Here is a 14,468-nt window from a genome sequence, read left to right as displayed (position 1 = left end):
GGAACCAATTCCCGGAGTGCAGTGCAGATGCAACTTAAAAGTAACTTTATGCACTCCGTACTGCTCCGTCGCAATGGGACGACGATCTTGGACTAGACTGATTTGTGTATTGTGGATCGTAGAATTCATGACTAACTGTGTACATTATGCACGCCTTTATGCCCCCACACCCACATTAACCTTGTACGTAGCCGGTTCCTCCTCGGCCTCGCCAAAAACATTAATGTTCCACCGCGGCGAGTTGGCAACGTAGGGGGTGTTGTACCGCCGCGGGGCCTCGCCAATCTTGCTAACCTTCTCCACCTCCTCGGGCGTGAGCTCAATCTCCTGGAAGTTCTCGACGATGCGGTGCGGTGTGACGGACTTGGGGATGACGCTGTGGCCGCCGGTCTGCGACCAGGCCAGGATGACTTGCGAGGGGGAGACGGTCTTGCCTAGACGCTTGGAGGCGCTCTCGGCGACTTCTTTGACTTCGTCGCGGGTGATGAGGAGGGGCTCACCGACCATGTTGTTGCCGAAGGCCTGTTTTGTTAGTGCCCGTTTGCGTTATCTAGAGTACTTCGGGGGTGTTGCTCACCGAGTAGGCAGTGATGTGGATGTTCTTTTGCTCGCAGTATCTGATCAGAGCGTTGGACTGGAGGAGAGGGTGGCGTTCGATCTGGTTGGCGGCGGGGACGACACCGGTGCCTTGGACGAGGGCCTCGAGCTGCATTACTGCATTAGTAGCATATCTTTACCTCCCGTTGGATATACGCACGTGGTCAATGGAGAAGTTGGAAACACCGACAGAGCGCGCCTTCTCCTTGGGAAGCTTGGTCATGGCCTTCCAGGTATCGACGATGGAAATGTCGTTGTCAATGGCGCAGTCGTTCTCGGCGGCGAGGGGGAAGAGCTCAGGGCCGCGCTTGAAGGCCACGGGCCAGTGAATGAGGTAGAGCTGCGTCAACTGTTAATATTGATCCGACAATCACGAGAAGCAGAACCTCGCACATCAAGGTAGTCAAGTTCGAGCTCAGCAAGGCACTCGTCCAGAGCTTTTTCGACATCGTCGGGGTGGTGCTGGCTGTTCCAGAGTTTGGAGGTCTACTCAGTTAGCATCACCTCTCATCCTGTCTGTATGGTTACTCACGATGAAGATGTCCTCGCGCTTGAGGCCGGGAACATCGTTGAAAGCGCGCTTCAGGCCCTCGCCGACTTCACGCTGGTTCTGGTAGACGACGGCCAGGTCCAGGTGACGGTAGCCGGCCTTGAGAGCCTGGTAGACGGCCTCACCGACCTGACCGGGGGCCGATTGCCAGGTACCGAAACCCAGTTGACTGTGACGTTAGCCGATTGGTACCAAGGATGCATAGGGGGTAATCAAACATACGGGATCTCGGCGCCGGAGTTGAGAGTGACTTTTCTTCCGAGAGACATGGTGACTGTAGTAACAGTAGCAGTAGTAGCAGCAGTAGTGCAGTGATGAGAGACTATGGAGAGAAAAAAGAGAGAAGGGGAAGGTAGAGGAGGTTTATAGGCGGGGAATTGTGGCATCATCCCACTGACCCCGCCAAACAAACCGATTGGGAATCCCCAGAAAGTAATGTTACTGTTTTGGGACATGATATCATCGGGACAGTCTCCTCCGAGAGCATTTCTGTTTCTAATTGGGTGGATTTACCCGACGGGTGAATCGGTTATATGGTCTATGGCTATGGGATATGAGCGAATGCACACATGTACATGCAATACCGGTTAACACTCCGGTAGGAACTCCGCAATGCGTCTATACATCTCCGGGGGGTTGGAGTACATGGGGAAGTGCCCACTGTATGGGATCTCGGCCAACTCTACCCCGTTTTCTTCCAGATGCGGCAAATAAGACAAGCCGTTGTTCAGTTCCCCATACATGACCATGCGCGGGAACGGTAGACCCAAAAATATCCCCATCAGGTCCTCCTCGTCCGACAATTTGACCATGGAGCCAAAGATACCCCGCACCGCCCCGGGACGTACCTTGTGCCGCAGACTCGACGCATACAGCGCATTCGAGAACGCAGGGGAACGCCGGGTTCGGTCGATAAAGTCTTGGAAGAATTGTTCGGGGTGCAGCTGCGGATCGTCGTGCGTGACAACCTGTCGACTGAGAAAGCAGTCCTCCGGTGCTAGGTTACCCTCGATATTCACGAAGCTGCGTACGCGCTCTGGATGCTTATGCGCGAGATACAGCGCCGTCAATCCACCCATGGAATGGCCAATTAGGTGGAACGAGGTGATTCCCACGCGGTCGAGAACGGCTTCGGCGGTGCGAACTAGGAAAGGCACCGAGATGCGTGAGAGGTTGGAGCACTCGGTCTCTCCGCAGCCTGGGGCATCGTAGGCCAGGAAAGAACGGTTCTGAAAGGGGGAATGGTGGGCGAGATCGTAGTAGTCTTCTTTTGTCGAACCAAAGCCATGGAGACACACTATGGGTGCTAGTTCGGGGTCCCCAGGGGCGTGCACGACGGCGACGGACAGATCAACGCCGTCGACTGAGACGGAGAGCTTCTTGAACTCGGGAGCCAGCTCGGCCATTATACGATATGCAAGAACCCATGGGAGCAGAGTATGCAGTACTTGGGCTTATATGGAATGATAAGTTCATGATGTAACGGCGAAATGTCACGGGACCGACCGGCGAAAAGCCTGAGGCCGACATAGCACGTGCCACAAGGCAACAAGGCATAGGAACAGATGGAGAATGCTCGGGGAAGATACTCGAGTCGAGCACCGGTCACCACTAGCGCCACTGACTCAGTCCGGGGATGGGGCGTTCCTGCCTCAGAATTAAGCAAATTAAGCATAGCCAACCAGTCCTATCTCCGACTTTCGGTCAACCTCCGTTGTGTGGAGTGCAGATTTTGCTCTTCTCGGTAAGGGTAGGGCTCATCACCACCATGGAAAGCGCCGTTTCTAGCATTCTCCGGGCTTATCAGAGGCAAAGTCGTGAATAATACTGGAATAAAGTCGCATTTATCTTAACTTTATCAGTAACACCGGCCCGGTCCCACTGCAAAGAACCGTACCGTGACCGACGCCAACCGTTTTGAAACATGGCGTCTTCTTTCTTTTCTCCTTCTTTTCTCTATTCTATCCTTCTTCTCTGCCGGTTTCTGTTATTTATTTCTGGCTTTCCCCGTGGAGTGGTGACCCCATATCCATCAATTGCACCATCATGTCTGTCGACCCCGTTACCCCGGCCGAATACCCCCCTTGGCACGACCAAGATGAAGAAAAGGATCTGAAAGAACATTTCGACCCAACGGCGCAGGACGCTTTTGGAAATGAAGAGGAGGCTGAGGTTAAATACAAGGTGTTGTCGTGGTGGTATGTACCCTGTCGCCCATGAGGAATTCTCTTCACCGGACCGTGTATGCTGACTACGGAGCACAGGCAATGTGGACTACGTGTGTACTACATTTCCCCAGATTTCAGAACGAAACTAATCGGTATGCAGTCATGGTTGCCGAGACCATCTCGCTGGGTGTATTATCCCTGCCAGCTGCTGTGGCTACGCTCGGTTTGGTTCCGTGAGTAGCCCACCTACCCTGCGAAGACCGAAGCTAATTGGCATAGATCCTTGATCATCCTCGTCGGAATCGGTATCATTGCGACATATACCGGCTACCTCATGGGGCAGTTTAAGCTGAGATATCCGTTCGTCACGAGTATGGCGGATGCCGGAGAGGTCCTCATGGGCCGCTTTGGCCGGGAGTTCCTTGGTATCGCCCAGCTGCTCTTTATCATCTTCTTCATGGCCAGTCACTTGGTCACGTTTTCCGTCGCCTTTAACGTTATGACCGATCACGGTACCTGCACCATCGTTTTTGGCGTGGTCGGCCTGGTCATCTCCTTGATCTGCTCGCTGCCGCGGACTCTGAACAATGTATCGTGGTTGTCCATGGCTTCCTTCACCAGTATCACCGCTGCAGTCATTATCTGTATGATCAGTCTCGGCATCCAAAACCCCGGTGGCATGCCCATCAAGGCCGTGGCCCAGTCCGACCTGGTCACGGCCTTTTCCGCCGTCACCAACATCATCTTTGCCTACAGTAAGACGAACCTTCTACTCAACGCTGCAAGAACGCTCTAACACAACATAAATAGTCGGCCACGTCGCCTACTTCGGTATCATGGCTGAATTGAAGGATCCCCGCGATTTCACCAAAGCCCTCTCCCTCCTGCAAGTCCTTGACATTATCATCTACATCATCGTCGCCGCCGTGACCTACAACTATGCCGGTGATGGCGTCACTTCGCCTGCCCTGGGCTCGACCAATCCTATCATGCAAAAGGTCGCTTACGGGATTGCTCTGCCGACCATCATCATTGCCGGTGTCGTCTTCTGCCACGTCGGATGCAAGTACATCTACCTGCGAATCTTTGCGGGAACCGACCGGATGCACAAGCGGGACTTTGTCGCCACGGGGTCGTGGGTTGGTATTAACTTGGTTATGTGGGTTATTGCGTGGATTATTGCCGAGGCTGTGCCGGTGTTTGACAGTTTGTTGAGTTTGATCGTGCGTTTTCCTCAAACCTGCTTGTTTATTCATAGCTAACAAGATTGCAGAGTTCGATCTTTGGCAGCTGGTTCAGTTTCGGATTGCCCGCTTTCTTCTGGCTTTTCATGAACCGCGGCGAATACACCGCCTCGTGGAAGAAGATGATTCTTACTGTGATCAACGTCGGTTGCGTCGGTATTGCCGGACTCATTGTACGTTTACCTTATCCACCCCAATACATTCAACGCTAACCGAAACAGTGCGGTCTGGGTCTCTACACCTCCGGCAAGTCCATCCACGACAACCCCAGCAGTGACAGTTTCTCATGCGGGAATAACTCGTAATGCGTGGAATATACATTTGTGTACATATGAGAGCGTTTGTTTACAGCGATGACATAGCATTCATACATTCATAGTCATATACTCATTGATTCGTCATTCATGATTGATGGGCCGCTGATGCGAACTCTGTGGTCCGGCATCTAATTCGTAAATTGGTCGTCTTTCGCGTCGTTCGCCGGGTGTTGCTTCGAGTATCATTCTTCCGTCTAGCATGGGGACAGACTCGGAGGGTTGTTTCGGGGGAAATGGTTTGCGGGGGAGACGGAGGATTGACTTCGTGTTGAAGATATGGTACTGTGTCTTTTCGACGTCACCCTCATCTGTGGGCCCGGCCACTGTGCGTCGACGCCGTAGACAAAACCAGATACCAGCGGCGATGATGCAGACGATTAGAATAACTGCAATGGCGATACCGGCTTTGGCGCCTGGGCTTAGCCCTGAGCTTGACGCTGAGCATGAGTAGGAGCCGGTGAATACACTGTCTGCAGCGAGGCGGTCGAACACGCCGCAGGACATGTCGGCGCCTTTGATTGTGGTGTCGCCGTTGACCTCGTCGATGTTGGGGAGGGATACACTGCACCATTAGCCATGCATTCGTTATAAACTGAAAGGAAAGCAAACCTAAACCCTCCGACCAGGGCGAGACCACCCTCCACGTCTTCCAGATCCTGTAAATTCACATAACTCAATCCATTATTCCCTTGCACCGTCAACTTCCCACTGACACTCTGCAACCCCGAAAGTGTCAAATTCTTCAATCCCCCATTGTCCGTAACCGTCACCGTCCCCTCCACTTTCTCAAGAGCCGGCAGGTTGATCTTTGTTATACCCCCGACATTCGTCACGGTCAAGTCGCCTTCAATCCGGCTTATCTCGGTGAGGTTCAAGACCCCGTCAAAGGATTCGGAGACGGTGAGGGCGCCTTCGACCTTGTCGCACGAGACGAAAAGGTCGGCATCGGACGGGGAGGAGATCGTGGTGTTTTGGCCTGGCGACGTCAGTTCCGTTGATATTTTCTGCATTGGGCAGTGCGGGACGAACAGGAATCGGCAACGACGCACTGGCACACAGCCAGAGCCAGCACGGCCAGGAACAGGCTGAAAGGGCTCATTGCATCGAGCTGGAGCTGGAGCTGGAGCTGTCAATTTCAGACTGACAGAGTAAAAAACAACAAAGGGTCTCGAGGGCCCTGACAGCTAAAGTATGCATGTCCGTCAAATTTTATTAGACTTTGTTGATGCCGGCTAAACATCCCGGATGTCTATTTTTGGCACAGGCAGCATTGTTTGTCTCCGCTTGCTCGATCCATATCAAGGAAAATACATATACATGTCACTCTATCTCTATTGAAGTACTCTATACGAACGCTACCATGAATCCAATGTCGACAGCTCCTGCCACTGCTGCTCTAATTCCTCCACCATCCACGCTGTCCGCCAGCCAACGCGTTTTTCCACATGGGCCAGGAACTTGAGCGACCCGCGCTGTTCGGCAGGGTGCCGAAGACAGTATCCATCTGCCCAATTAGACTAGTCGGATACAATTTGATGTAGGGACGACTTACAGCGATGTACCAAATGGCACGCCATGAAGAATGCGTTCTCGACTGTTTCGTTCGACAGCGCTAGGCCAATTACCATGTTCAAATGCGACGCGATAGTTTTCTCGGATTGGCGACGCAGTCGCGCGAGATCGTAGTCGCCGACGGTTTGCCAGTGGCCGTCTGATGAGGTTAGGAATATGCATGATGCGTGGTAGTATTGCAATCCCACCACCGCTGGCGGCGACATCATCCATAGTTCTGGGAATGGACGGCTCTCTGCTGGATCGGCTGGTCGATACCGCAGTGGTTGCCATGAGATTGGCCTTGCGCGATGCCAATGTTCCACGCTATGAGCGATCTGATGCCAGGCCGATTCATCCATAGCCTCTGTGTCAGTTCGCGCGCAGAGCTGGATGACACGAGCGCAGAGAAAGATAATCACGTTTGCATAGGCTGCGTCGTCGCTGCGTTGGAACACGGACGAATGCTCGTAGTTCTCCAGGTCCAGCGACATCGGTTGATACTGCACGACCGAGGCGTAGATGGCCTGGCGCAGGAACTGCCAGCTGACTGCTTCAGCTAGGCCGCCGGAAGAGGCGGATTTGGACATGGTGTTGAGTAGTCGGTTGGAACCTAGGAGGTGGTACTTTTCGTCTGTGCTGTTTTCCAGTTCCTCATAGAACCGCAGGATCACTACGGTAATCAAGAGGTTGTCGTCATATCCTTCTGGCTGAGCAAGTACTGCGATTAGCAGTTCTAGACATTGTCCGTGGTATTCGGACGCTTCTACGTCGCTTGAGCCCGACATGATTGCATCGTGTCGTGCGGATAGGGACAAAACGGCCTTGAGGACCATGGGCACCTGGAGGGCCCGACGGGGGACTTCGGTCGTGAAATGCGATTGCAGGTCACATATATCAGCCTATATTGTTAGCATTATTCATTCCAACCCTAGGTGTGGCCTACCCATGGTGCAATCTTAGAAATAAATATCCGCATCAAATAGGCCTCTCTAGACGACAAGGTGGCAGAAGTGATCGGTCTCGGACTAAACGACTCCCATGACGAAGTCCCTCCCCAGGAGTTAGTCGAAGCGAGCGGCGATGCAACTCCATTGGCAGAAGGAGGTGAAATGGCGGTCGACACGACAGCTGGCCCGGCGTCAGACACCATTGGTGGTGTCACGAGACCTGTGTTATCTATTGACGCCAAGTCTGGTATTTCCAAACCCGGCTCTGAAAAGCTGGGCGGAAGCAGCGGAACCGGCTCATCTGCCGGTCGTGGCTCTGGGGAGTCGGCGCTCCATTCTGACGATTCCTCGGCAGGTTCTTGGATGAACGTCACTGTATTGATTAGCCATGCGCTTGGCTGCCAGGGTGAGGGACCTACACGACCGAGGATAATTCACCCAGACTTGCTCCGGATCCCAAGCCAATTCAAACCGCGACGGCGTGCCATGGCTCTTGTGGTAAACATGGCGCACCGTCTTGAAGCGAAAGCGCGGGTCTAGACGGCACGGCTTATCCAGCCGAGCACAGGCATTACACGACGAAGCGCCCGCTCGCACGGTGCATCGAATATGGCGATGCCGACAACGCTCACATCCTCTGCCAATCCGCATGGCACTATATAATCCGGGGAGCGTAAAGCTCAGCGGGGACACAACAGGGATTATGATTGAGCGGCATCGACGAGACTCCTGGTTGGAGGGCAGGCAGGTAGTCGAGAAGGCAATCGGTGAGCGAGAAATATAGCGATCAGGCCATATGTCTGTAGCAGAATCGAAGAGGAAGTCGTGGAGGACAATAAATTCGCTAAAAATATCCCCGACTTCCCCGCATCCGAGCCAAGCGGAGGCGGGGTGTGATTGGCATGTTCATATAATAGCTGCTTTATAGGGAGTGTTATACGGGGTATGATACGGGTTCGTGATACGGGGGTATTGATAGCGCCACATAATGAATCGATTTATTCAACCAAATCAACTCTGGCTAAAGTCATATTCATTGCCAAATCCCCGGTTCAGATACCTCGACAAGGCTTCCGCCTCACTCACCCAGGTGACCGGAATATCTAGATCCTTCTGCTCCTCAATGACCGGCCGGAGGCTGTCCGACAGCTCCAACCGCATCCGGTTGCGGTACCACGGGGCAAAGTGGACTGTTTTGGTTAGCATGACATTCCCCGCAATGGATCTAGGCACATAGACACTCACTCATCGCCAGCATGATCCGGACTACATCGGTCTGGTTTCCAATCCCGGCATGCCAGAGTCGGAGATCGCGGAGAACAAACGAGCCTTTGGGTACTATTGGCTGCGATGGTGGGCGAATTGCTCTTTGCTTCTCTAAAGCATCTGCTTTGATTCGTCCACTGGCTCGCTCGCCATGCATCCCTTCTTGTACATGCAGTCCTGAATCTTTATGCGTTGCTAGCCATAGTTCCGTGGAGCCATTCTCGGGCGTCATCGTGATGAGCGGGATATTCACGACGTAGGCGAAAGGGTGCGTCGGGTGGTCAAAATCGGCATCTGAATGCACAGGCTGCGACATTGGGGGATGTTCTTCGGTCGGTGGCATCGCTGAATTTCCCGAAAAAAAGGTCCATTTGGGCCGGGACCCTAGTGCAGCCGTGGTGATTTGTGTGGCGATGGGGTCTGAATGCTGTTAGATGGTGTCATTGTTGGATGTCGTACGGAGCACCTACTTAGGAAGATGTTTGTATCGAAGTATTCCCGTGCCGGAGGTGGGTCTTGCTGGATATTACCCGGGTTGTAGTTGTATGGGCTGTTCTCTTTCTTGCTTTGGAGGAAGCGTGCATCTTGGACCATTTTGGTGTTTAGACGGTCGAGGGAATCGTGCGGAATGGCGTCTTCTACCACCACCAGTCCGTCATGATAGAGACTGCGAATGGCAATCTCGAGGTTTTGAGGTGTCAATTGCTTGTTTCTCACCTCATCTTGAGATGGCCGGATGTTGGTGGGATAGCTGGACATGGGGCGCGAACTGAACCGTCGGGGCTTGAAGAGCTCGGAACGTGCGAGCCGCTGCATTTCGTGTATCTTGATGGATGCCGATGCATTCTGTGTGAAAATCGGGCCTTTTATAGCTTCAGTGAATACATATATCTTCTCTCATAGTTCCGGTTTCTGTGTACCCTCATTGGTTAACGCAAATTAGTAATCGAAACTCGCAAAACTTCGCGGTATTCCGGTAAAACCATAGCAATGCAAAAGGAATGCAAAAACGCACTTCCATTCATTGGTAATGCCGCGACCTTTACTTGAAAACCGCTGGTAAGTCATTTTTCTCGTTGGTAAACCTGGTATTGACTTCATTCAGCCAGCCATGCAGACAGCGAAAGGTTAAATGTACGTTCGCCTAGTGAAATCCTATGGTTCGGAAAACTGACAGTCCTAGGCGATGGACATCGTCCAGCATGCCTTCGCTGCGGGCGATGGTCTAGGGATTGCCAATGGAGGCACACTAATGGCTACAGTGAAGCTTCAAGGCTGTCTGTAGCAGACACCGCTAGCCGTGAGGCTCAAACCTATGAGACTCAAACGAACATCCAAGATCCCGGGAAATATATATCCACTACGGATCCGGAACAAGCACTTCAAAATCCTCGAGTCGCATGTATCTTTCGACATTACATTGAAAATCTAGCTAGCTGGTATGACTTGAACGACAGGAAGCGGCATTTTGAAGACATGGTTCCAGTCCGTGCCAGACAGAATTCTCTTTTATTGAGCGCCATCCTGGCATTTTCTGCTGCGAGTCAGAGCTCCAATCATTCCAATGATTCCTTATCGGAAGTGGCGGATGCGTACCACTTGGAAAGTGTCCAAGCATTACTGTCTCTTACTGAAAATATAAACGAGTTCAGAACCGGGGAAACACTTGCTGCGATTTGCATTCTCCGGTCATATGAAATCATATCCCGTCTGTATCCCACAATTATCTTGTCGCTCAACAACTGATGGTTTAATTAGAGAATGTCAGTGCTCAGAATCACCTCAGAGGCTCATACTCGTTAATAGCAAGTGGTCCGAATGATCTAGAGCCAGGCTTGATGAGAGCTGGTTTTTGGAACTATCTCCGAGAAGACATAACCGTTGCTCTCATGGAAAAGCGCAATTTGATGATAGAACTGAAAGATCAACAGCCGCCGTTACTCGACGGTGAGAATGATCCTGCCAACTACATATCATACATATTAGGCAGAGTCATCAACCGTTGTCTGCACAAAGATGGCGAAGCTCTGGATAAACGCGAATGGGATTCATTGAAGGAGGACCTTAATAGTTGGAAGGCCTCGCTTCCCTCGTCTTTCGGGCCTATCATCACCCCAGGACTTCGCGGAGGAAGCCGGTTCCCGTCTGCATGGAACACATCAAAGTGGCATAGTACGTGGCATCACTAGCACGTTCTTCTCTAAGCTGACTATCTCAGCCGCTAGCTTACAGTACTACCACACTGCGATGTCAATCCTTTGTCTTGCAGAGCCAGTTCCTTACGTGATGAACACATTGCAACATATTGAAAGGATGAAGTCAATCGAAGCCAAGCTGGAATACCACGCTATCCATGTATGCGCGTTGGCAATATCCAGCAACTCAGCGCCTGTATGGGTCAACTCTTTTGGGCCAATATCTTTCTGTTCGTTCCCCATGCTCTAACTTGCATCCCCTTTGCTCACTCATGAAACAGGCGGGTCTTGGCTCCGACAGCCTGAAATGCTCGTAGAGCTTACCACTGAGTTGAAAAAATGGGGAGGGAAGACCGGATGGCCTGTTTCCAGTGTTTTGAATTCACTAACGAAAACATCCGGTTGATGATATGATTGTGAAACAAATATTGCCAATCCGATGCATTAAGAAATAATCCCAGGAAAAGATCTGTAGTTAGCCTTTCCATTATCACACCCGTGAACCAATAGCCAGCCACTAACTGCAAAAAGTACTCGATAAACCGCATAGGACTGTTGCGCAACGCTCGGGTATCACCCACCACTTGGTGTCCTATCGTATGATGCTTCTCGGTAGGAACTTCCGGCGTATTACTCGGGTAATTTTATTCAGAATGATTCTCACCGTTCGTGAGGCCTGTCAAGCGACGGTCAAAACCAGATCAGAATGGCATCAGCTCGACAGCACAAATTTCAACCACACTGGATAATGTCAATCTTTTAATAATATAGACCAACTTATGGGACGATGGCGTTCAGTGTGTTGATTGTGGGCGGCAGCGTTGCCGGTTTGGCGCTGGCCAACATGCTCGAGAAACATGGCATTGAATATACATTAATTGAGAAACATGATATTATTGCGCCCCAACTAGGGGCAAGCTTCACCATGCTACCACAGGCTGCCCGTATTGTCGATCAATTAGGCTGTTTCGAAAAAGTCAGGGCACTGGGTACGCCAGCCAACGATGGAGGGCTATTTGGACCAAAGGGAAGTGTTTTGAGTGTTGATCCAAATGCTGGAGATGATTTGGAAGCGTTGTCAGTGCTAAGGTAGCCAATATAACCAAAATCTCTTCTAATATGTTAATACAGACTTGGATACAAAATGTGGGCCTTAGAGCGACGGCAGCTCGTTGATATTCTCTACCAGAACTTGGCCGATAAATCCAAGGTCTACACATCTTGCGATGCAGTAAAAGTGGAATACCTGGAACATGGCGCAAGGGTTGAGACACAAAATAAACGCGTCTTCACTGGAAGTATTGTGGTGGGAGCGGATGGTGTCCACAGCCGGATTCGACAGGAGATGTGGAGGATTATCGATGAAGAAACTGATGACATTCAAATAAAAAAAGATCGAGGAGGTATGTTACCTTGCTATGGATTCATCAATATGACAGTATTACTGACTTCTATAGCAATCAGGAGTACCTATAGTTGTATATTTGGTATCTCTGAGGGTCTTCAGCAGTCGGACATCACGACTACTTCCAGATCTTGCTACCAAAATCGGAACTATTTGTATCAGCGAAGTATTCAAGGAAAGATATATTGGTTTGCATTTTTCAAAAACGCGAAGCAGAGCCATGGTATTCCGCGATACACAGATGATGACAAGGAAAAGGCCATTGCCCGATTTGAAGACGACGTGCTACAGCCCGGTATAACGTTGAGAGATCTCTATCAACATAGAACACATGCAGTGCTGGTTCCACTAGAAGAGTATGTGATGGGTAAGTGCTATCATAGAAGGACCATTCTAATCGGTGATTCCATGCACAAGGTATGATCCCTGCACTCTTTGCTTAAATTATAATTGATATCATTAAGGTCCACCCGTTGAGCGGACAAGGCGGTGCCTCTGCTCTCGAATCTGCCGCATACCTTGCAAACCAGTTGAAGGAATTGACAGATAATAATAAAGTTCCCACGGGCGAACAGATTCAAGCTGCATTCGCCGATTTCGAGCAGGATCGAGGCTCTAGGACCAAAAGTCTAATGAATGACGGCCACACTCTAGCGCGTTTAGAATCTCTAGACAATGCGTTGTTGAAATTTTTCATGCTTCATCTCATCAGTAGGATTTCCAAGAGCTACCTCCACTCTATGCTTGCAGAAGCGTGCACGCCCGGAGTCCCTTTGAAGTACTTGCCATCGGCACCCAAGCGAGGCATAGTTCCTTACGAAGACGAAGTTGACATTCGGCCTCAAAAGCGAGAGGTGCATTTGACTGTTATCTGGACTTCAATATTTACACTGCTTGGACTAGTTCAATTTGCTCTATTATGGAATGCCCCGGCTGTTAACAGGGTGTTGGTCAGCCAAGCCAGTTCAGACGAAAATCGGTTATGGAATACAGCGCATCTGAGGGAGAGTGTTTCACCTTTCCAAATGTACACTGCTCTCTCCGTCATAGCAATTAACACATTCTGGTGTCTTGAATCATACCGCAGCCAATTTTCGATGGGACCACTTTGCAGGTAAGGTCTTCCTAATAGTACCCATTGCTTCACTGACTAAAATTCTAGTGCTGTTTCATTCATCCTCGTTGCATTATTTACTGGATGGGGCGTGGCGATGGCTGCGTATTTTGCGCTTTATATCCTGCTCAGTCACAAAAGAGCATTTTATTATCCGTCTCCCAGGACTATTCCGCTCCCAGCCGCCAAAGCCTTACCAATTGCCCTGGTTCTTGTGTACCCAATTGCCATCTACCATGCATTCGCTGAGGTGTCCATGGGTATCCCAAATGTTTCGTTTGGGGGGCCACTGCTACTCGCTCATATTAGTCTTCCCTTCGTGATTATTCTCGTCCAGAAAATCCTCAAAAGATTGACAGATATCCCCAAAGGATTAGAGGCGACATGGGGAGATACAGATATTCCGTATATCTCGCAATATCAGGACTTAATCTTTGTGACTACCAGCAGTGCCCATTTCCTGTGGATGGTGGCATTTACGCTATGTCCAAGCAAACAAATTCCTCTCGATGAATACCTTACAGCTGAAGCTGTGACACAGCCCATCTTCACCGGCCTATCTATAACATTGTGGCTACTATTTACTGCCTGGGACTTGCGGAGAGTTCGCGCAACGAACATCAGCTGGAAGAAGGCAACACTCTATATCACACTTGGAACGTTTCTTGTTGGCCCGGCCGGCTGTCTTGCTGTGGCCTGGAAATGGCGAGAAGGGACATTGGAGAAATCACGGACAAGAAAGGCGACACGAGAAAGAACGATGCTGCCATGTACTACTGGATAGAAAGGACAATATGGGATTATGCTGCCTCTATAAGCGAAAGTTTCTTTTTTTCGGGATGTTTCGCTTAGGTGGTTATTTTGATTTTGTTATTTCATCTCATTTTCGGCTGCATTAGACTATGAGCATATAACGGATGAAGATAGGATTCGACAGGTTGGTTCATTAATATATTGAGCATAGATTGTGCGTAAAGCCTTATATTTAGAGGGAAAAAAAAAAAAAAAAAAAAAAAAAAGCATTGCCCCAGAACCCTGCAGCTTATGCAAATGAGTCAATGGCATCGCATGACTGCTCAGTGAGTCATTTGACTCACTGCCTTGTTGATAC

The 14,468-nt window shown here is 50.5% G+C and overlaps 8 protein-coding genes across 8 annotated transcripts; 3 read left to right on the top strand and 5 right to left on the bottom strand.

Moving 5' to 3' along the window:
- Positions 1–156: 156 nt before the first annotated feature.
- akr1 (putative aldehyde reductase (AKR1)) lies at positions 157–1,416 on the bottom strand (the record flags this gene model as incomplete). Its single annotated transcript, XM_040784871.1, has 6 exons — positions 157–522; positions 578–706; positions 758–937; positions 991–1,083; positions 1,130–1,316; positions 1,370–1,416. 6 exons carry the CDS (start codon positions 1,414–1,416, stop codon positions 157–159), a joined length of 1,002 nt encoding a protein of 333 aa, XP_040635741.1.
- A 318-nt stretch (positions 1,417–1,734) lies between these two features.
- EURHEDRAFT_463470 (alpha/beta hydrolase protein) lies at positions 1,735–2,553 on the bottom strand (the record flags this gene model as incomplete). The annotated part of the gene is made up of 1 exon (XM_040784884.1): positions 1,735–2,553. The coding sequence occupies one exon, from the start codon at positions 2,551–2,553 to the stop codon at positions 1,735–1,737; it is 819 nt and encodes a 272-aa protein (XP_040635740.1).
- A 640-nt stretch (positions 2,554–3,193) lies between these two features.
- EURHEDRAFT_380419 (amino acid transporter) lies at positions 3,194–4,864 on the top strand (the record flags this gene model as incomplete). The annotated part of the gene is made up of 7 exons (XM_040779295.1): positions 3,194–3,345; positions 3,412–3,425; positions 3,476–3,548; positions 3,595–4,070; positions 4,126–4,538; positions 4,589–4,732; positions 4,781–4,864. The coding sequence occupies 7 exons, from the start codon at positions 3,194–3,196 to the stop codon at positions 4,862–4,864; spliced, it is 1,356 nt and encodes a 451-aa protein (XP_040635739.1).
- On the bottom strand, positions 4,506–6,066 carry EURHEDRAFT_415754 (putative GPI-anchored cell wall protein Pst1). Its single transcript, XM_040782777.1, has 5 exons — positions 5,906–6,066; positions 5,486–5,852; positions 4,781–5,438; positions 4,589–4,732; positions 4,506–4,538 (listed from the first exon to the last, which is right to left on the bottom strand). Exons 1-3 carry the CDS (start codon positions 5,973–5,975, stop codon positions 4,958–4,960), a joined length of 918 nt encoding a protein of 305 aa, XP_040635738.1. The 5' UTR covers positions 5,976–6,066; the 3' UTR covers positions 4,506–4,538; positions 4,589–4,732; positions 4,781–4,957.
- Positions 6,067–6,069: 3 nt separating this feature from the next.
- EURHEDRAFT_202641 (uncharacterized protein) lies at positions 6,070–7,333 on the bottom strand. The gene is made up of 2 exons (XM_040777941.1): positions 6,429–7,333; positions 6,070–6,380 (listed from the first exon to the last, which is right to left on the bottom strand). The coding sequence occupies exons 1-2, from the start codon at positions 7,261–7,263 to the stop codon at positions 6,232–6,234; spliced, it is 984 nt and encodes a 327-aa protein (XP_040635737.1). The 5' UTR covers positions 7,264–7,333; the 3' UTR covers positions 6,070–6,231.
- A 1,055-nt stretch (positions 7,334–8,388) lies between these two features.
- EURHEDRAFT_463300 (phytanoyl-CoA dioxygenase) lies at positions 8,389–9,402 on the bottom strand (the record flags this gene model as incomplete). Its single annotated transcript, XM_040784864.1, has 3 exons — positions 8,389–8,567; positions 8,623–9,063; positions 9,114–9,402. The coding sequence occupies 3 exons, from the start codon at positions 9,400–9,402 to the stop codon at positions 8,389–8,391; spliced, it is 909 nt and encodes a 302-aa protein (XP_040635736.1).
- Positions 9,403–9,646: 244 nt separating this feature from the next.
- EURHEDRAFT_485611 (Zn(II)2Cys6 transcription factor) lies at positions 9,647–11,554 on the top strand. Its single transcript, XM_040785556.1, has 6 exons — positions 9,647–9,702; positions 9,749–9,777; positions 9,827–10,351; positions 10,402–10,815; positions 10,862–11,068; positions 11,120–11,554. Exons 1-6 carry the CDS (start codon positions 9,674–9,676, stop codon positions 11,242–11,244), a joined length of 1,329 nt encoding a protein of 442 aa, XP_040635735.1. The 5' UTR covers positions 9,647–9,673; the 3' UTR covers positions 11,245–11,554.
- A 71-nt stretch (positions 11,555–11,625) lies between these two features.
- EURHEDRAFT_463536 (FAD-dependent oxidoreductase) lies at positions 11,626–13,361 on the top strand (the record flags this gene model as incomplete). Its single annotated transcript, XM_040784891.1, has 4 exons — positions 11,626–11,927; positions 11,970–12,241; positions 12,296–12,660; positions 12,708–13,361. 4 exons carry the CDS (start codon positions 11,626–11,628, stop codon positions 13,359–13,361), a joined length of 1,593 nt encoding a protein of 530 aa, XP_040635734.1.
- Positions 13,362–14,468: the final 1,107 nt, after the last annotated feature.

The sequence above is a fragment of the Aspergillus ruber genome (assembly GCF_000600275.1).
Source record: "Aspergillus ruber CBS 135680 unplaced genomic scaffold scaffold00029, whole genome shotgun sequence".
NCBI lineage: Eukaryota > Fungi > Ascomycota > Eurotiomycetes > Eurotiales > Aspergillaceae > Aspergillus > Aspergillus ruber.
The sequence above is the reverse complement of the archived record's forward strand: the minus strand, read 5'-3'. Positions and strand labels throughout refer to the sequence as shown.